We start from the raw sequence: 25000 nt of genomic DNA, 5'->3' as shown, positions 1-25000 counted from the left end.
AGATGTTTCATCCTGGAACAGAACCTGATTGTAGAAGACACAAGGACGTTTTGCCGCAATCGGGGCAGTTCAAAGGAGCAGTTTGGTTACTGCCAGCAGGGCGTCTCTGCAGCTTTCACCGGCGACAAGAACTATATTGTGTTCTCAGGGCCTGGTGCATATGACTGGAAAGGTACACCAGTCTTGGGATATTAAAATGTTTAATATGTTAAATATTTAAATATATACTTTTCCCCCACTCTTTAGAAAGGTATAAAGATACACTTCTGCTAGTTGCTGGTGTATAATTAAGGCTTTATTATGTATATTTTATATTTTATTCTATATATCTCTTAATTTTTTACTATATTAATTCTTTTTTCTCCTTATGTTTAACTTCTGTTCTATGTTTATGTTCTGTAAAGCTGCTTTGAGACGAAGCCCATTGTAAAAAGCGCTATACAAATAAACTTGAATTGAAAACTTGAATTGAATATTTTACCAGGTGTATAAAGTATATGTTTAATTCAATTAAAGCTTTACAGTATGTTAATAGACATGAAATGTACCAAAGGTTTACCGATAATTTTACAATGCCAGCAACAAGGAAAACTTTTATTATTATTATTTTTTGCATGCTACTTAATCGAACACAATTTTTCAAAGGTGCTGTCCGCATGGAGCCAGTCAACGACTTTATTAATCTGGATTCCTATTTAACCGAAGGACAGAATGTATTCGACGGATCTTTAATCCCACTGAACATCAGCAGCTATTTAGGTGAAACATTCAATGCTTTTATTTCTTATGTGAATTTACTTTGTTTTAAATACAGTATATTTCTACAATTCTACATATTAGGGTCAATTTTAATTAATACATGTAATTATACTGTAATCATGTCTTTCCTGGTCATTTTCAGTGCTAATGTATGTAAACCTTAATAGATTACTTCAAATGTTTAAAAAATGCATCCACATAGTTAATACATGCCTTTCAGGTGTATATGTATAAACTTAATTGTTGTATTTCATGTAATTTTTAGGTTGCAGTAAAATACAGTTATTGAATAGAGATCATAGTTTTTTCGACGCTGAAGGGACTCTACTGAAGATTCATCTCATTTTAGCACCAAGATTTAAAATGATCCCAGATGGATTTGACATATTTTCCTCTTGCACTTTTCCAGGCTTTGCTCTGGATACTGGAATGAATCTGTTAAAGAAAGATGAGCAGGTTATAGTGGCCGGAGCTCCACGCTCCAATTTCAGTGGTGAGGTTCTGATCTTAAAGCCTGCAGCTGTGAAGGCTCAGGTGGGTCTGAGAGTAGCTCACCTCCTCCATGGCCCGGGACTGGCGTCCTCTTTCGGCTACTCGCTGGCTGTAACGGACCTCAATGCAGACGGGTAAGACATCTAGAGCTAGAGACGCGTCCTATCGAAGGCTTGATCTAACACGCCTGGCTCTCATTGACCTGATTGTTGATTTGTTCCTTTCATTTTAAGCAATGTCAAAAATATTTATTAAGCTAAAGAAGCAAAAGCTTTCCCAGTGTTTGGGAATTCTTTGTAGGAATTAGGTCAATAATTACGTAATTCTACTTCAGAGAAAAAAAAAGTCAAAATGAGAATCTACTTGATTTTTCAGAAATCATACAAATTATTTTGTTCTATTTTTTAATGAATTCATTTTTTTAACTGCAGTTAGGTGAAATATAGAAAACAAAACAAAACAAAACTAAAAAAACAAACAAAAAAACATTTCAAACCAAGTGATACAATAAAAAAATATCTAATTTTCAACAGTATTTTACATATATATCAATTTTATGTTTTAAAAACATAATCATTTTTTTAATATAAGTGTACTTGTGTTTTTTAATAAATAAAAATAAATAAGTAAGTAAGTAAATAATAAATAAATAAATAAATAAATAAATAAATAAATAAATAAATAAATAAATAAATAAAGGTATTCAAATTTTAAGTGTAGATTAATTGTCCAGAAAAAAGGAAAATTATTATCGCTATTGTTGTTAATTATTCATTCAAATTCATTACAATTCGACAAAACTAAAAACATGTCTTCTGCTTGGTTTACCAGATGGGATGATCTTGTGGTCGGTGCTCCTCAGTACATCACGACGGATATAGAGGCAGGAATAGGTGGCGCTGTTTACGTCTACATAAACCGCCGAGACGGTCGAGACTGGGACAAGTTACAGCCAGACATTCTTACTGGAAATAAAGACTCCATGTTTGGACTAGCGGTAGCAAACACCGGGGATGTCAATCACGACGGATACAACGGTTCGTGGTCAGAATGTTCGCACCAAGACACACCTTCTTATACCAGACATCATTGGTCATTGTGTTTATTCATTTTTCTTGTTTTTGACAGATTTTGCAGTTGGAGCACCTTATGATAACGATGCCGATGGTGCAGTTTATATTTACTTCGGCAAAAATGGACATTTTACACAGAAAGACTACCAAGTAGGTGACATGATTATTTATCCAGTTTAAAATAAGCATTCTCTGGAGAAATCTTTCATCTTTAACCTTCTGTTATGTAGGTTTTACAGGGTAAAGCCCATCGAATCAAACTGTTCGGCTATTCCCTGGCTGGAAACATGGATATAGATGGGAACGGCTATCCAGACTTAGCCGTGGGCTCACTTTCTGACAGCGTACTCGTCTACAGGTGACAATTTAGTTTCAGTTGTCTTTCACATAGGTCCTATATCCTGTATAATTAGTCTGTAAGTAGATAAATAATTTGTAATATTCTTTTTTGTTAAAGGGCTAAACCAGTGATTAGCATTGAGAAATCCTTGACATTAACACCCAGTGAGATGGACTTCAAGAAAATTGACTGCCAGAAAGGTCACTGGTGAGAAAATCCATGAAACTCTATGCAGCCTTATTGTGGTCATTAGAATCTCTGATGTTTTACTGAATGTCTACATGTAAATCTTTCAGCCTCATTACAGCTGAATCCTGCTTCTCCTACACGACCTATCCAGCGACGTATAACCCCAAACTGCGTGAGTGAAATACTGCTTGATTATGAATTCATTCATTTGTTCATTTTCTACCGCTTATCTGAACTTCTCCGGTCACGGGCAGCCTGTGCCTATCTCAGGCGTCAACGGGCATCGAGGCAGGATACACCCTGGACGGTGTGCCAACCCATCACAGGGCACACACACACTCTCATTCACTCACACACTCACACACTACGGACAATTTTCCAGAGATGCCAATCAACCTACCATAAATGTCTTTGGACCGGGGGAGGAAACCCCCGAGGCACGGGGAGAACATACAAACTCCACACACACAAGGCGGAGGTGGTAATCGAACCCCCAACCCTGGAGGTGTGAGGCGAACGAGCTAACCACTAAGCCATATGACCCTTTATATTTAATAATATTTAAATCTTTAATATTATAACAATTCTCTTTATAGCTTGCTTTATAAAACTTATCGTTTCCTCTCTGTGGTCCTGTAGAGATTCTCTACAAGCTGAACGCTGATGAACGCTGGGTTCAGGAAGGTCATCAGTCCCGTCTGGTTTTCCAGAACAATCATGAAGGAAACACTGTACTCCAGAAACAAGGTCAAAAACAATGCGTCCAAAGCATCCTCCGTCTCAGGGTACCGAACCTTCTGCTTTTCTTTTTATTTACACTGAGTGAAGATACAGTATGTGACATTAATTACCGGTGTCTCCAGGAAAACACAGAGAACAAGCTTACAGAAATCCCCGTCAGTGTGTCGGTGTCTCTGCCGCAGTACAGTCCTCCTCAGACGCTGAGCCAAAGCTCTCCAGCCAGCGCTAAATGATCTCCAGCCTCGGGAAAGCACAGCAAAAGTGTGTGTTAGACAGAAACATGACAAGAGAATTGCTTTGGTCTATGTGAATTTTTCTACTGAATTTGTCTTTTATTTTCAGCTTGTGTTTTTGAACCCTGGCTGTGGAAGTGATAATATCTGTCAGAGTAACCTGCAGCTACAATACAGCTTCTGCTCCAAAGACCAACATCAGGACTCATGTTCACCACTAGCCAGGTGACCTCACACACTTTTTTATATTTTTAATAGATAAAAAAAAATTACAGAAAGAATATATTTGTAAAACAAAAATAATGAATATGGGCTCAATATCAATAGAAAAATAGCTAAAAGTGTCTGAATTATACTTGACTGAATGTTGTTTTTGATGATGATGATGATGATGATGATGATGATGATGATACTGATTATGATGTTTATAATTATTTGTATGATGATCATGATGATGATGATGATGATGATGAGCCTGATTATGATGATGATAGCGATGACGATGATGATGATGATAATGATGACAATGATGATGATGAGGATGAGGATGATGAGAATGTTTATGATGATCCTGATAATGATGTTCATAATTATCTTTATAATGATGATGCTCCTTATGATTATGATCATTTTGATGCTTCTGATGATGGTAATGAGAATGATGATGCTGATGCTGATGATGATGATGATGAGGAGGAGGATAATGAGAATGTTTATGATGATCCTTATGATGATGATGATGATGATGATGATGATGATCCTGATGATGATCCTGATGATGATGATGTTTATAATTATCTGTATGATGATGATGATCTTGATTATGACAATGATGATGATGATGATGATGATGATGATGATGATGATGATGATGATGATGATTATGATGATGTTTATGGTGATCCGTAAATTCAATGTTGAAACTCTTAAAATAGCTTGAATTTATTAAATGCTCAGAAATTGAACACTACAAGCTCTCTGGCTCATTTGAAAGCAATTTGTTTGATCCTTTAAGTCATAGAGAGACCACTTTAGCATGCTGTGCTCTTAATCTCTATGTTATTCTGTATATTAAAGGGAGGATGGAGTGGCAGTAATCTCCCCCGGCGCTGGGAACACGGCCCTGGAGGTCACTGTGACCAATCCAGGAGGAGATGATGCTCATCTCGCTCAACTGGTTGCAAACTTTCCAGAATCTCTACCGTTATCATCAGTCATCCTCAATCCAGATAGTGTACGAATAAAACACGACTCAATAGATATGGAAGGGATTCAAATGAAAAACGTGCACCAGTGTGGATTGTGTGTGTTTGTTTTCTGCAGAAAGTGAACGTGCAGTGTGACGTGGATGCGAGTAAAACCAGAGTGGAATGTAATCTCGGAAATCCTTTCCAAAGAAATGCAGAGGTAAACTGAAAGACTTTGGAGCCGTATGTATTTATTTACTTTATTTATTTACTCTGGTTTTACTTATTCGAGATGCTTCATTCTCTAGGTAACTTTTTATCTCTTGCTAAACTCTGATCGTCTGACCCCGAGCATAACGGACGTCAACGTGACGATGAATCTCCAGACGTAAGACCTGACGTTTATGTTATGACGTCAATTTTGAATTATTTGTTCAATTTAAGTCATTAAGGTAATTTTTTTTTCTATTAAAAACACAATGATTTGCAAAACTTTGTCTCCAGTTGTAATATAGCATGTAGAGATACAGACACTGTACAGTTTATTTATTTCATTACTGAATTCATCATGCATTGAATGATAATTTTTATTAATATGAAATTATTTCACGTATGTTTTGACGCCCTAGGATCAGCGTGCAGAATATTTCCGAAACGGTCGCAGAGGCTCGAGTTTTCTTTGAGCTTTGTCTGCAAGTGTTTGGGTAAGCATGACGTTCCGTTATAGAAATTATTAATAGAAATATATATATATCTGATCTTCGCTCGTACTTTAAAAACAAACAAGTATAGTATTAACCATTATGCAGATTATTATTTTCACTATAGAGGCAGAAATTATTTTCACTATAGAGGCAGAAAAGTTAATGCACAATTACAGGCTGGTATATTTCAAAGCCAGGGGATTGTTTTGAAACCATTTTGACAGTTTTTAATGTCAGCAAATAATAAAACCTGTTTTTTTTCCAGGCCAAATTGACTTGAATGCTTATAAATCAAAATGCAATGCCCAATGCTTGTGTGTGTGTGTGTGTGTGTGTGTGTGTGTGTGTGTGTGTGTGTGTGTGTGTGTGTGTGTGTGTGTGTGTGTGTGTGTGTGTGTGTGTGACAAAATTAATTTTACTTGCAAAGTTCATAATTTGGAACAATCCTGGAAAATTTCAGGCAAACATGTGGAAGAGTTAAAGAAAACGAATACAAAATAAAAAAAATGTTCCTTGACTCATTCGTGTCATTTGAGCTCTTGAGGAAGTGAAATCCTTATTGTTGTTTTGATTTATATCGAGATGTTAATGCTGCCACTCCCTGAGCAAACACACCTCAATCTCATTTCTTCACTGTGTGTTACTGTTGGATGTCTGCAGACAGGCCAAACCTTCTCAAGTGTACTATCGAGAAGCAGAGGAAAGCAAGGAGATCGGCGATCCTGTGCAGTACGAGTTCAGGGTTTGTCCATAAAGTTTTACAACATTTCTTACGTCCTATGTGCAAAATCTGTCTTCGCAAACAACGATAGAATTTCGTACCACGTACCAGGGGCGGTTCTAGCCCTTTTTTAGGGTGGCTCCAGCCCCTGTGTGTGATCTCAACCACCCTAAAACTATAAGTATAATTTTTACTTTCATAAATAAACAATAAAAATGATGTCAAAACGTAGGACATGTCGTCGATGTTAAAGAAAATTACTTATCAGTTTGATCCAAGAGCGATTTTTGTTTTACTTTGCTTTTACGCGCGTGCGTTGTAGTCTTTCAAAAGGGCGTCATCAGCTATCTGCTTTATCTGAATGGAGAAGCACAGGTACGCGCAGCGTGCACGCGCAGTCAGAGCTGGAGGCGTTTATCTATAACGTTAATCGGTGGAAAGACGTAAAGACGGCAACCAAAAGCAGTGAAATGTCACTATTCTTATTACCAGAGTTGTAGCACAAACAAAATATTAATGCAAACAATCCATTCAATACTAAAACATTTATTGATTTGGTCTTTGTCTTGTGAATATGTGTTTATTAATGACTGCATTCATTGGACACACTGTTCATAGAGAATGCACACATACATGAACTGATCTGATTCAAGACTGACATCATTACATCATGCATAAAAATTTGGTGTCCACTTTTGCCATTTTAAATAATACCATAACTTTTGGCTTACTATGTAGTCATATAATATATAATATAAAACTCTTCTTGTTTTAAATTAATCACTGAGGGCTAAAACCCCCTAAAGATGAAATCCTAGAACCGCCCCTGCATCGTACCGAGGATATCTCGACCAGGTACGGACGTGCTCATTATAGATGAGAAGAGAATAGAAGGATAAACAAATCTGTGTCTATGTCTTTCCTTATTATTAGATCAGTAACATGGGTCGACCTCTGAAGTCCTTTGCTTCCGCTACCCTCAACATCCAGTGGCCAAAGGAGAACAAAGCAGGCAAGGGGCTCCTGCACCTGCTGCGGATCACCGGACCGAACAACCAGAGCATCCAGTGCAGCCCCGACTCAGAAATCAGTCCTCTCAGACAAGCTCAGGAGGTCAGCAACAGTTTTCACACCGCACTGCATCAGTGTTTTGGCCTCAGGAACAGGTGTATAACTTTGCTGGCTCTGTGCAGGTGACATCGAGAGGAAAACGTCAAGCAGAAAATGAAGCCAAGGCCTCAGCTTTCAGCACTGACGGACTTCTGTCCTTATTCGGGAGCAAAAGACATTACAAATATCTGGTAAAGTCACACAGTTTACAGTATTAAAGGAACAGAATGGACAGAAAAGACACCAGATTATCTGTAGGGCTTCAGGACTTCATGTGAGGGAATAATAATAACAATAATGTATTAGAAGGTGTTTACGGATGTCACCCTGGTTCCTTATATCAGCATGAATTACAGTAACACAGTCTTGTATAGACAGAATATACACAGTTCAGACAGTTTGGTTATTGTTATTTGTAACACTTCCAGTGGATATATTAGGTTTTATTAATAAGTGTGAACAAATATATGATTAAAAAAACAAAACTGGTATAGAATTAAGATTTCATGTTAAATAGCAATCATGACTAATGCGTAGTATTGCTTTGTTTAGACAGTGAAATTCGGACAATTTCAATGATTTCGACAAATAAAATGATGTTTAATATTTAACTAATACAACTAACTGATGATACGTTTAAGTAAAGTACAGCTAGAAGTAACAGAAAGAAACTCCATGTATTCTGTACCCTTTTTTATCACCTCAGACGTGTGATGATGAATTAAAGTGTTTCGCACTCCGATGCCCCCTAAAGGCAGCAGACAGAACTGCAGTTACTCTTCACTCGAGACTGTTGAGCAGCACTTTCATCGAGGTGATTTTCATTTCGCACCTTACTATGGTTTGTATAGAAATTAATCAAATAAAAAAAATAAAAGATTGTAGATATTGATTTGATTAACAGGAATACGGCTCATTGAAATATCTGGACATCGTACTGAATGCGTCTCTCAGCCTTGACGGATCTCAGAAGAACATCAGGCTTAAAAGATCTCAAAATCAGGTGAAGAACTGAACAAGGGGATGCTGGTTGATCAGAGGAATTAACAAACAACAACCACTCGTTATGAGCTTAAATTATAAATATCAACCTTTTAAAACTTTAATAAATAAAAAAAGACATAAAAGTGCTAGAATGTGATTGTAGTCAGTCCCATTCCATGCTTTTTATTTATTTTCCTTATTTACATGGTTCTGCAAAACACACACACACACACACACACACACACACACACACACACACACACACACACACACACACACACACACACACACACACACACACACACACACACACACACACACACACACTGCACGTTTTCATGTGCACTATGAAGCAGTGTGGTTAAAATATATTTACAAACAATTTGCTGTAGAAATTAAAAAGTTGTAGTCTAAATAAAATCTAGGTAAATTTAATAATGTTATGGAAGTTATTTCAAACAGATTTTAAGAAATCTCAGTATGTGTTATATACAGGTTTAAGTTTAAATGTGTGTGTGTGTGTGTGTGTGTGTGTGTGTGTGTGTGTGTGTGTGTGTGTGTGTGTGTGTGTGTGTGTGTGTGTGTGTGTGTGTGCTCATGTTACAGTACATACAGGTGAGACTAACAGTGTTCCCAGAGAAGAAGCCGACTTTTCTCAGTCGAGTCCCCTGGTGGGTGATTCTGCTCAGCGTGGTGCTCGCACTGCTGCTCCTCAGCCTCCTGATCTACTTCCTGTCTAAGGTAATAACATTTCAGTGTAATGCGCTCTCTCTCTCTCTCTCTCTCTCTCTCTCTCTCTCTCTCTCTCTCTCTGTCTCTCTCTCTCTCAGACACACACACATCATCATCATCATCATCATCACCACCCAGCTTTCCCTTGTTCTATGACAGCTGGGGAAGGTCAAGTGAAGGCTAAAGACGTATCTCTGAGACACTTAAAGTCCTAAAGAGAACATCATCCCTCTCTCCCAGAAAGTATATTGTACAGTCACATGATTTTCACCCTTCATGCTGACTGTAACTTCAATAACATGTGATATGTTGAATGTTAAAAACCTGGACAAAAGATTTGGGTCTAAAATATTCAGATAACTAATATTTAATTGAAGATGAATTACTGATCATTTATACTGCAAAAGCTGATGGATGACTAGCGACAAACACATCCGCAATTATTTATTAGAAAATACTAGAAATGCTATTATTTATTTATTTATTTATTTATTTATTTATTTATTTATTTATTTAAAAAAAGGTATTTAATAACAGCTATTGTTTTGTCTGTTAAGTAAAAATATTGCTGTGACTTTGTGCTCCTCAGCTGGGATTCCTTGACTGTACTGGAGCTAAAGGGTATTACATCATGAAACAAATTCATACTACAAAATAAACGTCTGTGGAGGAAACAGCGACTTTTGTGGTTCGGCGGAATGTAAAATTAGTGTAAAAGTGAAGGATTTTGTTTTCACCAAATAATCTCTAACATTTGTAATGTTAGAGATTTGTAATAGTTTTACTTCTGTAGTTACTATTTTGTAGTGTGTGTGTGTGTGTGTGTGTGTGTGTGTGTCTTTCTGCTCTACAAATATTATAACATGAGCCAGTGGTGAGGGATTGAGTGTATTTTTATCAGCTCAGCTCCAGTTTTATTAAAGTCATTCATCATCATCACCATCATCATCATCATCATCGTCATCACCACCACCGTCATCATCATCCTCATTGTCATCGTCATCAGGATTGTCATATACTTTCTCATCATCATCATCATAATCATCATCATGAAATTTTACGTTCATTTTAATTCTGTTGAAATTCTATTCTTAGTATATATAGATAGATACAAAGGAGTGTGTGTGTGTGTGTGTGTGTGTGTGTCTGGGTGTGTTTTATACTGATGCTTGCTGAATGCCTTGTGTTAGGGAGGGCAAATGTTTCACCCCTTATGACAAAATAAAGACATGGCATTCATTTCAAAGATTTCTGTATTCATGGATTCACAGTTTATTAAAAATAATAATGAGTAATAGATGCTATAAAGATATTTTAATAATGTAAATCATATCTTTTTTAAATAGTATGATCACAATTTTTTTTACCTTTTAAATGATGAAATTTTTTACTCAAGTGCTGTTTGTTGTTTTAAATTTTTACCAGGAGATAAATATCTTCTTAGTTTGCATGAATCCGCTGCACTGTACTGTTGAAACACTGTGTGCGTGTGTGTGTGTGTGTGTGTGTGTGTGTGTGTGTGTGTATGTGTGTGTGTGTTTGTGGTTTCAGCTCTGATGATTTTCTGCTCCACTTGGAAGCAGCTGAGGCCAAGGCTGTGCGACGTCGCTCTTATCACACACGCACACAGACACACGACACACAACACACACACACACACACGTTTTCTGCTTTTTATATGCTACTCAGTTATTTCTTCAAACATACAGTCCTTTCCCCTATATTTACACCTTTAATCTGACAATTATATCTATAATGCACTATATCAGGTTAAGGAATATTTTAATTCCAGTATAATAATATAATAATTATATAATATAAAACTCAATTTGCCTCTCAGCTGTTGATTGATTTAAAGTATGAAAAACTATAAACGTGGTGAAAAAAAAAAAATCCAAACAGATTTTTTACTGTTTTCTTTCATTCGAATAAATATGTTACAAATGCTGTTATATATTTTGTGTCCATCGTTTCACTACGAAGGTCGTCAGCCTGTTAGCCCCGCCCCTTTTTCCTGCAAGGAGGAAGTGTCCAACATTCAATAAATATTTCAGATATATATCCACACATATACCATAAATTTGGGCTACTGATCGAAAGGTCATGGGTTCAAACCCCAGGTCCACCAAGCTGCCACTGCTTGGCCCCTGAGCAAGGCCCTATAAACAGTCACTCCACCATGGAAAAAAAGAACAAACAAATACAAACACATCTTGTGTTTACCAAAGAACAATTTTTTCTTTGAAAACCTTTATTCCTATCACATAATCATCAGATGTTTATGATAAACTTTGCATATTAAAACTTTAACCGTCTTTCTAGCACATTGCATCATCTTCTAACCATGTGACTCGATCCGCATAGAAAAAAAAAAAAGAAAATAGATAAACAAGCGATAACAGTAAGAAAAAAACTCCGACCAAGGACAGGACGTACAAGACGAGACGAGGTGTGTGACGTACATGCGTGTGTGTATATAAATGATCAGCTCTTTATATTAATATAAAATATAATGAGTATTATTTAAATAAATATTGTGTGTGTGTGTGTGTGTGTGTGTGTGTGTGTGCTTTATACAGTAGGGGTTTGTTTGCTTTGAGGCAACATTTCATTACACATTTTATAAAATGATATTAACGAACACAATTTTATAGAATTTTGAAAGACATTTCCACACAATTTAAGTCCTTTTTTTTTTTACCCGAGTACTCTGTGCATTGCACAACCGCATCCTGTAAATAAGATGATTTATTAATTATTTATTCCTTCTTGGTTTAAAATCTACTGCAGTATTTGTGAGAGCATGCAAATTAGAGTCTGTACTTTTGTTACCATAGAAACCGTCTAAGGATTAAGATATCGAGGTAAGGTTCTCTGAATCTGTATTGCTATCGTTTCTTAACAAATGGTTGAGGTCAGTAGGATCACATGACCTGGGTCCAGTGCTAGGTAGTAAACATCAGGGCAGGGGTAAAGGGAGAGGAATACTTTAGCTCACGTTCACAGTTTCTAAATTGGGAGTGAGCTTGGGCTGGTTCTCGCATGTGTGTGTGTGTGTGTGTGTGTGTGTGTGTGTGTGTGTGTGTCACTCTGTGTTGTCAGCCATGGGAATATTGTAGCTCTTGACTAGAGGCTGCATGAAGAGGCCAACGGTTCCAGAAACACAAACCAACACAAAGATACAGAGGAAGAGCCGGTCTATTACCATCGCCACATACTTCCAATCCTCGATGATCTGAAAACCAAAAGAAACCAGAGCTTTATAGACAAATATTTAGGTTTTTTTTAGTTAACAATTCATTTAATATAGCTGTATCACCCGAAGAAATCTTTAGCTCTGGAAGGATTCTCCACTTCCAGAAACTTACCTCAAACTTAAGCCATATCATGTTTTTGTGAAGCTTCATGAAGAAAGATTACAAACATCTGATATCGCTATTCGCTGGGGATGAGTTATCATTCATTCATTCATTCATTCATTCATTCATTTTCTACCGCTTATCCGAACTTCTCGGGTCACGGGGAGCCTGTGTCTATCTCAGGCGTCATCGGGCATCGAGGCAGGATACACCGTGGACGGAGTGCCAACCCATCACAGGGCACACACACTCATTCACTCACACACTACAGACAATTTGCCAGAGATGCCAATCAACCTACCATGCATGTCTTTGGACCGGGGGAGGAAACCGGAGTACCCGGAGGAAACCCCCGAGGCACGGGGAGAACATGCAAACTCCACACACACAATGCGGAGGCGGGAATCGAACCCCCAACCCTGGAGGTGTGAGGCGAACATGCTAACCACTAAGCCTATATATATGTGCTAAATTTAAATTTGGATCATTTTAAAAAAAAGTGAACGGATTACAGCAATGCTCACCGCTTCATCATCATCCTTGCTCTTTATCTTATCAGCGACGTATCTCACGCCTTCCATGGCCTCTTCCATATCCGCCGACTGCTTCGCCGCTAGCCGTTTCCGAACCCCTGTGCTGTCCTGCATTTCTCTCTTCCTAGAGCTCATGATTTTGGAGTCATTGTTCACAAACACCGTTGAATCCACCAGATGGTCTTGCTCTCTTTTATGAACGTTCCTCGAGCATGAGTGATGTTGGTGCTTGTGCTGGAAGTTCTCCGGGATGTTTGACGATCCGGGCCTTTGCATGAACAACAGCGCTGGAAGGCGACGCATAAAGAAGCTCTTGACCCACGGTGGCATGGTGTGTGTGCTGGGAGAACGGTGATGAACGTTTAATACGCACACGCTGGTAACAATGGAGAAGGTCACCAGCACCATGGCGAACATCAGGTACTTGCCTATGAGTGGCACAGCCAGAGATGTTGGGGGCACGATCTTGGAGATGAGAAGCAAGAAAACGGTTAGGGCCAGGAGAACCGAGATACACAAAGTTATCTTCTCACCACAGTCTGAAGGCAAGTAGAAAACCAAGATGGCCAGAGATGTGATAAGAACGCAAGGAACAATCAAGTTGATGGTGTAGAACAGCGGCTTGCGCTTGATGATGAAGTCGTAAGTGATATCCAGGTAAGTGATGTCGTCCGGGTCTTCGTTCTTGCGGCCGGGAAGTGACACGATGTCCCACTCGCCGCTGGGTTTGAAGTCGTCACGGCTTGCGAAGTCAGACAGCAGGACCAGGTCGATCTCGGTGTGGTCGTAAGTCCAAGAGCGGAACTTCAGCGTGCAGTTTTGCTGGTCGAACGGAAAATTTTGCACCTCGATCTTACATGCGCTTTTATAGATGGCTGGAGGCAACCAAGCAACCTCACCATTACTGGAAATGACAGCATTGGAGTAGAAGGACACCTCGTAAGTTCCGTCTGCACTAAAAACCCAAAACATAGAAACAGTTTTTAATCTTCTGTTGTTAATCCATCCATCCATCCATCCATCCATCTTCTGTACCACTCATCCTACACAGGTTCCCAATGAGCCTGGACACTATCTCAAGGGGCTTAGTGCACAAAGCGAGGTACAATACACCAATTTTTCTGTAAATCAGACTAAAGGCCAGCAGGTGTGAAAAACACATGATTGTTGGTTCTAAGGGGTTTTTTTTTTACACCTGGTCACTTCATGCGTTTTCTGTGATCTGATAGCTATCCGACGGTAAAAAGACCAGGTCTAAATGCCCTCCGAAACGTTTTCGAGACGGATATAAATCCGATCGCACGAACCCCTTCAGGAGGTGGTCTGGGACGCGTTTCAGACGAAACTGGACAGGTGTAAATGAATGTGGTTGTTCGAGCCACATACGTCAGCGCTTTACTCCTCCCAAACGGAAGTACGTCACTCGCGGGTGAGCTTTCACCCAGGCGTCTCGTCGGGTCTTAAAACGCGCTGCTGCCGCCAGCGAAAACGCAGCAAAAAGTAAACGCTGTTTTTTGTAGCATAACCGTCGTAACGAGTTTATCCGTCTTCTTTTTGATCGCGCTCTGAAAACCGCATACACCAAAGCGTGTTCCATTTCAATTACCCCGGAAATGAGGTAAAATACATTCGCATTTTGGGCGGGAGTAGAAAGATCGGATCGATATCCGATTCGCCGAGACGCGTTTATGTGGCCTGATGTAAATGGAACAGTTTTAACAAATCAGATAGCTATCGGATCAGAGACAACACACGAAGTGACCGGCTGTAAAAAGGCACTAAGTGTGTTCTCTTGCACATCTCATCTCGCTAATGCATGCCTAATCTCTTCAGAGATCCTGAGTGCCCTGTACACACTCTCCTGTATGAAATAATGATGTCTGTACACAAACACGGGTGTTTATCCAGACATCTCAACAATCCCGAGTCACTCTGTGTTCTGGTATCATCTCCGAACTTTAGCTGAAGTTAGACTTTAGACTTTTAACCGCCATGAACGCTATTTATATCATTTTTAATTTTAGTTGTTTATTTTGTTTATTAATTTTCTGAGTGTTGATTTTCCTTTGTTAACATTGAGCTAAGAACAAGTTTAAAGTAATTTAAGAAGTAGAATCCATTCATTCATTTTCTACCGCTTATCCGGACTTCTCGGGTCACGGGGAGCCTGTGCCTATCTCAGGCGTCATCGGGCAGCGAGGCAGGATACACCCTGGACGGAGTGCCAACCCATCACAGGGCACACACACACACACACACACACTCTCATTCACTCACACACTACGGACAATTTTCCAGAGATGCCAATCAACCTACCATGCATGTCTTTGGACCAGGGGAGGAAACCGGAGTACCCGGAGGAAACCCCCGAGGCACGGGGAGAACATGCAAACTCCACACACACAAGGTGGAGGCGGGAATCGAACCCCCAAACCTGGTGGTGTGAGGCAAACGTGCTAACCACTAAGCCACCATGCCCCCAGAAGTAGAATTATTATTATTATTATATTATCATTATTTTAATTTTTTTAGTTGCCTCTTGGAAGATGTTATGTTTCCTCAGCCAACGAGGTCCGCTCTCAATGCTGAAAAACACTGTTTTTCTTTCACTCTGTTTTTTTTTTTTATGCGTCTATGAGCAGCAGAGTCGAGAAGCTTCATCGCTGGCTACAAATGGATTATTGGGGAGTAAAAATCCTCTTTAATCTGGTGCTCCTGAGCTGCTGTGGGCCAAACTGTAATATCATTTCTGTAATATAATTTCACGGTCAGCACTGCGTCAGGACAAAACGAGCAGAAAACTGGTGTTTATACATCGTACAGCGACTCCGACGTCTAACCACAGAGTGACGAGCAGGAGCTGCGGCCAATCGGAGAGACCACAGAGAAAGCGATATTATGGAGATTGTTTGTTTATTTATTTATTTATTTTCTGTTGCCGAACCTTTCTAAATTTCCAGGCAGTTAACAAACAACATTCTGCAGATTTACCCTCATTAAAGAATTTGTGTAATTACACAAAAAAAACACACACGTAAAAACACAAACACACGCTAAAAATGACAGACTCACTTATTGTAGAGAACGATGTCTGGCAGCCATATGTGCTGCGAAGGGAGACGGACTTTCATGACCCCTTCGTACTCGTCTGGATTCCACATTAATCTGTAATCGGTCCAAACCTCACGCACACAACGACAATAACAGCTCAGAGCACAAAACTACACACTGTTATTTCTGAACCCAAACCAGACATCATGTTTATGTAAGGAATAAAACTCATGCTGTAAGAAGAAATAAAATCGCTGATGGGAGATTTGATGAATCCCAGCTACTCTTGGTATATTACCTGAGTGAGCCAACAGTTGGTGGTCATAATCTGTTCCCTTTCATTCTGGAAGCAGATAATCAGGTATTATTCACAGGTTTGTGTGTGTGTGTGTGTGTGTGTGTGTGTGTGTGTGTGTGTGTGTGTGTGTGTGTGTGTGTATGTGTGTGTGTGTGTCTCACCACACTGATGAGCTGAGCTAGAGACACCTGGATGGCGATGGTCACCTGCTGGCTCTTGTTGACTGCTGGTCGTATGAGCTTGTTGTAGCGCTCAGGAGACAGGAGGTAATTAATCAATCGCTCCTCCACCTCGGCGCACAGCGCCGCTATACAAGGCACAAAAAAAAAACAACACACACACACAAAATGATACGGGGAACAAAAATACAACAACAATGAAGAGACCCGACGTGGTAAAGCGAAGAGACTTCCATGATCTTATGAAGACGTGACCATTTAACCCCTTCATCTCCTCATAGAACGTCATTCATTCATTCATTAATTTTCTACCGCTTATCCGAACTTCTCGGGTCACGGGGAGCCTGTGCGTCATCTCAGGCGTCATCGGGCATCGAGGCAGGATACACCCTGGACGGAGTGCCAACCCATCACAGGGCACACACACACTCTCATTCACTCACACACTCACACACTAGGGACAATTTTCCAGAGATGCCAATCAACCTACCATGGGGAGGACCGGGGGAGGAAACCGGAGTACCCGGAGGAAACCCCCGAGGCACGGGGAGAACATGCAAACTCCACACACACAAGGCGGAGGCGGGAATCAAACCCCCAACCCTGGAGGTGTGAGACGAACGTGCTAACTACTAAGCCTATATTTCCAGCCATGCGTACAAAATTAGCATCTTTAGTGCATGTGATATCTGGAGGCCTGCTATAGGCTCCATAACAGTTCATTATCTGCTTTATCATCAATTTCATGACAAAGTCATCAGCCATGTTTGTGTCACGAGAGGAGTCAGAGTGGTTTTATTGTACACACACACACACACACACACACACACACACACACACACACACACACACACACACACACACACACACACACACACACTCATCAGTCACAGTCGCATGTTGCCTTGAGGCCTCGACTCCCGAGTCTCTGGAGATCAGATCACTATGACTCAATTCATCACATTCTAATCAGCATTTGTTTTTACTACACCATTACACACTCTTTAGTCTTTATGGACATTCAAATGAACAAAAACATCCATCATCTTTCTTACAAAGCTTTCTGAGGAACCAGGTGACTGAAGGCACAAAGCAAGACTCATCACAGGGAAAAATCACACAACATACAGTAAAGATGTCAATCAGCCTAAAATGCATGTCTTTGGACTGTAGGGTGAAACTGGAGTATCTGGAAGAAACCCCCAAAGCTCAGGGGTGAACATATGGACTCCACACAAGCAGGAATCGATCCCCTAACTCTGGGTGTGTGAGGCAGGTGTGTTATAATAAATAATCATCATTTAGCGTGACGCGGCGTGCATCCAGATCGTCGTCGTTTCGTGTCGTCTGTTCATCAGCGTGACATCAGCCTCTGTGATTTGATCCTGGTGTATCATCTGGATGGAGGTTGGGATCAGAGCATTTTATATGACTATGAGTACACATGAGTAAATAATCACGGTATAGGACCTATGCTTGATACCAAGGGATATGATATCATTCCTTTTGATGGTTATCTTTAAAAGATGCGACATTGTAGAATGTAAAGTTTATAAAGATTCTCTGACTCTGATCAAGACGCATCAGATCAAACCATGTCCTAAAGAAGCGGTAAAAGTCTATTAAAAAGATTTTACAAATATGTCTTTGGACATGTCCCTAGAAATGCCTGAGGGTTCTTATGAAATCTCTCTCTCTCTCTCTCTCTCTCTCTCTCTCTCTCTCTCTCTCTCACACACACACACACACACACACACACAAATCCACTCTGAGTTTCCAGTTAAATCAAGATGTCAATGTGGTAATGAGTAAACTGGAAATTAGTCATGTGCACATCCACACACAAACAGGGCTCAATGAACAGACACACACACACACACACACACACACACACACACACACACACACACACACACACACACACACACACACACACACAAACACAGCCTCAGTTAAGGCTTAGAGACTCAACTCTTCCACCCGGATGCACTTCAACTCTGTGAATAATTCAGTTGCACTAAAATAAAAGCTGCCTCATCATGCAGACAGTGCTGACACACACACACGCACGCACACGCACACGCACACACACATGCACACACACACACACACACACGCACACACTATGAAGCTGATCTCTCTGAGAAAATATCTATCTGTCTATCTACCTGTGTATCAGTACAACATCTATCCATCCCTCCTTATGTATACCCAATAATTCTTTCTATTCATCTATGTACCATCCATCCACACCAGCACCAATAAAAAATACTAGCTTGTGAATAAAAACCAAAACAGGAGTGTGTAACAGGAGAAAAAATATAACTCAGATGTGTTTCAGTTTGTGTGTGTGTGTGTGTGTCTCACTGGGCAAAAGAATTACTCATGGCTGTGACATACTTACCCTGCCCTGAGACTATACACTCACACACTCACACACACACACACAGAATTTATGTCCTGCACAACATACACAGTCAATACACTTCTCATACAACACTCATACATACACTACGGAGATTGCGATTGAGAGAGAGAGAGAGAGAGAGAGAGAGAGAGAGAGAGAGAGAGAGAGAGAGAGAGAGAGAGAAACCTTTCCCGAAGCTCTGCTTCATCTGCATTATTAAAATCAATTTGAATAACTTCATTACATCTTCATCTCATTTCTTTACGCACTTCTCAGTGTTTTGCACATGATTTCTGAATCACTGCCAGTATTATGGCATTGTACAATCCTGTAGCTTATTGCACTATATAAAGAACATTATGATGTTTGGTTCATTATGCTGATGTAAGACCAGGGAATCAGTTGGTTCTGAGTTAGCTAGTTAAACTTGTTGACTAGTCTTGTTTGTTTCACTTTTAATTAAAATGTCATATTTCCCAGAAATTTTGTAGTGGGATTCTGATATTAATCATCAGAGCGATGAAACAAATGGTTTATTTTTGCATCATATGGCAACAATAACTGCATAATAATAATAATAATAATAATAATAATAATAATAATAATAATAATAATAATAATAATGATGATGATGATGATGATGGCTACACCTGGCTACACCATTCCTAGTTTTCATCTGGAATTTACTTCAATAAACTAAATAAATACTACATTTCTGTGAAAGCTGATTCATGACCTTCTCTATTATTAAAAGCTCTCTAAAAATTCGAAATGCTAAAGAATCGAACCATTTAACATATAACAATATTCTAAGTGAACATTGTTTTACTATCTAATGCAATGCATTGACAGTGAACCTGGCAACCTTTTGACCAAACATGCGATCAAACAAGAAAATAAAAAGGTAAGTGTGAGGTTTTAATCTCCACACCAGTGAACCTGATTCCCACCAGAGTCTCCAAGTCTCCATCAGCACAAAGCACTCATTACTTACTGGTGAGAAAAAGCAGCCAAAGTCCTTTTTCCATCCGAGCAGCCATGAGCAGATCAGCATTAAAGTGCAGTTTAAAGTCGGCTCTTAATCACGCACCGTTTCTCTAATCATTTTGGGATAAAAACGCATGCGGGGATTTATATTCTGCCGGATTAACATTCGCCATTCACAATCTTCTCTAAAAGCAGATCCCTAACGGACAGAATAGAGATTTTACTCCTCATCCCCATCACAAGAGCTGAGATAATCCAGAAGGATTCACTTTTGCTGCCCAAAAAACATCCGGCACGAAGCGCAAACTGGATCCATCCTGACGCACCGGCTTAAATGGCTAAGGGTTGCCAGATTGCGGTATATGAGTAGTCCTCATATATTGTGTTCATACTGTGTATACTGAAAAACATGATAGGCTTTTTTTTAGAACTAGGTTGCAGACATAGAGATGATGCATAACAGAATACACACGGAAAAATACACAACATTATGATGTAAGATAATCTACAGTATATGGTGAGGTGTGGACAGCAAGTGAGTGACTTTAAATACAGAACTTTCGTTAGATAAGTCAAGTTGTGCCTTGGTTTAAACCAGTTTTTATTAAAAAAGGGGGAAAACACATTTAGTAAGAAGTTAGACCATAATATAAGCATTATTTACATAATAATAATAATAATAATAATAATAATAATAATAATAATAATAATAATAGTAATAGTAAAGAAAACATTTTGTTTTCCATAGTTTATAGTTAACTATACATATTATTAGCCAATAAAGTTATTTTTTATGTTTACCATTTTTTCCATCAATTTTTGTAATATTCATTGTATTTACTTGATGACACGACCGCTCAGTAAACTGGATTTTGTAAAGGATTTCAGTTTGTTTCGACAATCAATCTGATTAAACTCCTTAAACACAATCTCACAATCTGGCAACCCGAAGTGATGCGATGATCCACAAACTTGCTGAAGTCATTAAACTCTGACAGACTGATCACTGATCAGTTGGAGAGATTTGTGGTGACTTTCACAACACGAGGAGACACAGTCGAGGTTGTTACCTCTGCAGTGGAGCGCCGTGATCGTATAGTGGTTAGTACTCTGCGTTGTGGCCGCAGCAACCCCGGTTCGAATCCGGGTCACGGCAGGTTTTTAACTCACACACATACACTTACTCTCTCTCTCACACACACACACACACACTCCCCACACCAGGTTGTTACCTCTGCAGTGGAGAGCCGTGATCAATCTACTATAGTGGTTCTAACCCGGGTAACGGGAGGTTTTTAAATCTCTCTCTCTCTCTCTCTCTCTCTCACACACACACACACACACATATTCTCTCTCTCACACACATACATATTCTCTCTCTCTCTCTCTCACACACACATATTCTCTCTCTCTCTCTCTCTCCCTCTCTCCCACCACACCACGTTGTTACCTCTGCAGTGGACAGCCGTGATCGTATAGTGGTTAGTACTCTGCGTTGTGGCCGCAGCAACCCCGGTTCGAATCCGGGTCACGGCAGGTTTTTTAATCACACTGAGGTTAAAAGTTCGATAAACTGGATAAATCTTTCTCTCTTTCACATGCTCTTTCACATGCTCTCTCACATGCTCTCTCGAATGCTCATTCTCTCGCTCTCTCTCTCTCTCCCCCACCCACACCAGGTTGTTACCTCTGCCGTGATCAGTCTACTATAGTGGTTCAAATCCGGGTCACAGCAGGTTTTTAAATCACATTGAAATCACATTGAGTCGTTCAATAAACTGGATAAATCTCTCTTTCACACACCTGCTCATTCTCTCTCAATCACTCAATCACTCACTCACAGACACACACTCTCTCTCTCTCTCTCTCTCTCTCTCTCTCTCTCTCTCTCTCTCTCTCTCACACGCACGCACGCACACACACACTCACACTCTTCAGTGGACAGCCGTGATCGTATAGTGGTTAGTACTCTGCGTTGTGGCCGCAGCAACCCCGGTTCGAATCCGGGTCACGGCAGGTTTTTAAATCACACTGAGGTTAAAAGCTCAATAAACTGTATAAATCTCTCTTTCACACACCTGCTCATTCTCGCGCACTCACTCCGCGGTGGAGAGCCGTGATCGTATAGTGGTTAGTACTCTGCGTTGTGGCCGCAGCAACCCCGGTTCGAATCCGGGTCACGGCAGGTTTTTAAATCATGCCACGTTATTAAGTACCGTCTCCATCTCGAATCCACCTTCCTCCAGAGAAAACATTCCCAAATAACTTCAATAAAAACCAGCATACAAATTCAAACACGGCTGATATTTAATCTCTGTAATATATTTACAGCATCATAGTACACAGAGATATTTAATAACCTGCAGTTTTTATTTAAATGATCTAAAATCAGTAACACAATAATAATAATAATAATAATAATAATAATAATAATAATAATAACAATAAAATTAAATATATTTATTTAGTAAACAAAAACAAGAGTTGTCAATAGAGACAGAAAAGTTGAAAAATAAAAAATAAACGCGATAGAACATTTTTTTTCAAACTAAAAAAAAAAATACTAGTTACAAAGCATAAACCGTCTAAGATATTGTGTTCCTTTATTTTATTTTATTATTAATATACAGTTTGTTCGTGTAAGATTTATTGATGAGCTACCTGGACTGCAGAAAAGGGAATTGTGCAAAAATGCTGTTTGTGGACAGTTCAGCGTTTAACACCATAATTCCCTCCATGCTCTCCTCTAAGATGGAGGTCCTGGGACTCAGCCTGGGTCAGTGGATCTCCAACTTCCTGACAGACAGACCACAAGCCGTGCAGGTGGGCAAACACACCTCATCCACCCTCACCCTCAGCACAGGAGCTCCCCAGGGTTGTGTTCTGAGCCCCTGCTGTACTCACTGTACACATGACTGTGTGCCACTTCAAACTCCACCACCATCATCAAGTTTGCTGACGACTCTGTCGTGGTGGGCCTGATCTCCAACAATGATCTGTACCACCTGAGACGCTTAAGGGACTTCAAACAACCCTCTCGGGTGCTAAAGATTTTCTACACCTGCACCATTAAGAGCATTCTGAGGGGTAGCATCACCTCCTGGGTCGGGAACAGCGCCATGCAGGACATGCGAGCCCTCCAGTGGGTGGTGCGTTCAGCTGAACGTCTCATCCACACCGAGCTCCCTGACCTGCAAGACCTCTTCCTCCATCTTCACGTGCACTATGTCACTTTAACTCTGGACTTGCACAGCAAAGTGCCACTTTATACTACACCCTACTGCACATGGACACTTTAAGGACAATCACTAAATCATTTTAATTTGTACTGCCAAAACATTTTCATATATTTTATATAATTTATACTTTTTATTTATTTACCTCCTTTTGGTTTTATTTTTATCCTTAATTCCATTCCTTTTATGCCTGAATACTGGACATGTCGTACTCTGTATGTATGTGTACGTGACATATAAAATTGGATTTGATTTGTAAGTTTTATGGTGAAAATAAAACACTGTGCCACTAGATGGAACCAATGCGCCAAGTCAAAGGCAAAATCTGACGTCATCTCTAATGTCATTTAACAGGCCTGCTGAAAAAGGTGAGTGTAATTATTTCACCCACACCATGATGGAGATAAACTGAGATTATTTAGGGTAACACTGGGTTTGGTCTGTGGTTACACGGTGCTGTTGTGGCTTTAGGTCACATCAAGACCAGAAACTGCATTATCATTATTAACATAAGATGAATGGTCTTGCCTACAGGACAACAACACAACAAAACACTTGTGTTCTGTAGATATAAATAACATAAAAACATTAAGTTTAATACATGGAGAAATTCAGCATTATAAGGAGTCATGTGCAAGTAAAAAAAACACTCAAAGATGTTCTGTTATAGAAAAATAATCAATTATGGGGAGGTAATGTTCATACTAAGAAGATGATTATTGTCCTTTAACACCAAAGGCTTTATTAATGAAGCCCCAGTAAATGAACAACTATAAGTTTTTACAAAACAGAAAAGAAGAGAAAGTGACTCAGACGCTGATGAGAGACAAAATGAAAAGCTTTTGATCTGGTGGATTATATGAAGCTCCGCCCATAAGTCTCTTCTCAGGAAGTTCAGTGCAGGTTGTGTTGAGCTGCTGCTGGATCTCGGCTTGACACGTGGACGAGGACGAAGACTTTTATCACTTAAACATGAACAGACGTGTTGGACATCAGCAGTGTATTTAATATTTGTACAGACTCTTCAACCAAAATTTTGGCAGGTTAACAAATTGAGTGCCAAATAAATAAATAAATAAATAAATAAATAAATAAATAAATAAATAAATAGTATGGCCACTTTATTTTTATTTATTTATTTTTCTATCTAAACAAGTCAGTTGTATGTGACTCATGAGGGAAATGCAGAGAGTTGAAAGAGTGTGAAAGCTGTTGCAAAGGTAAAGGATGACAACTCTAAAGAAGAGAAATAATAAGATAGTCACAATTATCTATATTTTATAAAAAAAAAAGCCTCCAAATACATAAAGACGGTTATTAACATTAAGACAGTTAATTAGTGGTTAATTACTGACTGAGTAAATGTCTTTGATTCCAACCCTTCTTTTTAGTGTGTGCTTACTGGAGTTCGCCCTCTGACTTTTCACACATACCGTACACACACACACACACACACACACACACACACACACACACACACACACACACACACACACACACACACACACACACACTGGTCTGGAAAGTTAGAGCTGACAGGGGTGTGGAACATTTCAGTGTGGTTTTAGCTCACTGTACCTTCCTGTTTACCCGAACAGAGAGATTTATACTGCAATGCAAATCAACAAATAAACACACTGATCATATTCACATAACTGATAGAAGTAAAAGCAGTCAGATAATGA

The 25000-nt window shown here is 39.5% G+C and overlaps 1 protein-coding gene, 1 long non-coding RNA gene, 4 other non-coding genes and 1 pseudogene across 8 annotated transcripts in view; 5 read left to right on the top strand and 2 right to left on the bottom strand.

The window, feature by feature from the left end:
• Positions 1 to 10742, top strand: part of LOC113646033 — a 12105-nt pseudogene extending 1363 nt beyond the window's left edge.
• A 736-nt stretch (positions 10743 to 11478) lies between these two features.
• LOC113645959 (neuronal acetylcholine receptor subunit beta-2-like) lies at positions 11479 to 21927 on the bottom strand. Of its 3 annotated transcripts, none has more exons than XM_027151933.2 (6): positions 21767 to 21927; positions 16668 to 16813; positions 16507 to 16551; positions 16230 to 16339; positions 13149 to 14112; positions 11479 to 12500 (listed from the first exon to the last, which is right to left on the bottom strand). In XM_027151933.2, exons 3-6 carry the CDS (start codon positions 16531 to 16533, stop codon positions 12351 to 12353), a joined length of 1251 nt encoding a protein of 416 aa, XP_027007734.1. In that variant the 5' UTR covers positions 16534 to 16551; positions 16668 to 16813; positions 21767 to 21927; the 3' UTR covers positions 11479 to 12350. The 3 variants fall into 3 exon arrangements, with proteins under 3 accessions (XP_027007734.1, XP_027007735.1, XP_027007733.1); XM_027151934.2 differs by lacking the exon at positions 21767 to 21927 and adding an exon at positions 21530 to 21717; XM_027151932.2 differs by lacking the exon at positions 21767 to 21927 and adding an exon at positions 20087 to 20585.
• Positions 21164 to 21235, top strand: trnah-gug. Its single transcript has one exon. It is a non-coding gene; the product is annotated as a tRNA-His (tRNA).
• Positions 21544 to 21615, top strand: trnah-gug. Its single transcript has one exon. It is a non-coding gene; the product is annotated as a tRNA-His (tRNA).
• A 96-nt stretch (positions 21928 to 22023) lies between the features above and the next one.
• On the top strand, positions 22024 to 22095 carry trnah-gug. Its single transcript has one exon. It is a non-coding gene; the product is annotated as a tRNA-His (tRNA).
• Positions 22096 to 22192: 97 nt separating this feature from the next.
• Positions 22193 to 22264, top strand: trnah-gug. Its single transcript has one exon. It is a non-coding gene; the product is annotated as a tRNA-His (tRNA).
• Positions 22265 to 23890: 1626 nt separating this feature from the next.
• The window catches only part of LOC125139160, a 2225-nt gene continuing 1115 nt past the window's right edge, over positions 23891 to 25000 (bottom strand). Inside the window, exon 2 of the long non-coding RNA XR_007138254.1 lies at positions 23891 to 24280. This is a non-coding gene — a long non-coding RNA (uncharacterized LOC125139160). The remainder of the gene's footprint in view (positions 24281 to 25000) is intronic.

Source organism: Tachysurus fulvidraco, chromosome 17, assembly GCF_022655615.1.
Source record: "Tachysurus fulvidraco isolate hzauxx_2018 chromosome 17, HZAU_PFXX_2.0, whole genome shotgun sequence".
Lineage (NCBI taxonomy): Eukaryota > Metazoa > Chordata > Actinopteri > Siluriformes > Bagridae > Tachysurus > Tachysurus fulvidraco.
The sequence above is the reverse complement of the archived record's forward strand: the minus strand, read 5'-3'. Positions and strand labels throughout refer to the sequence as shown.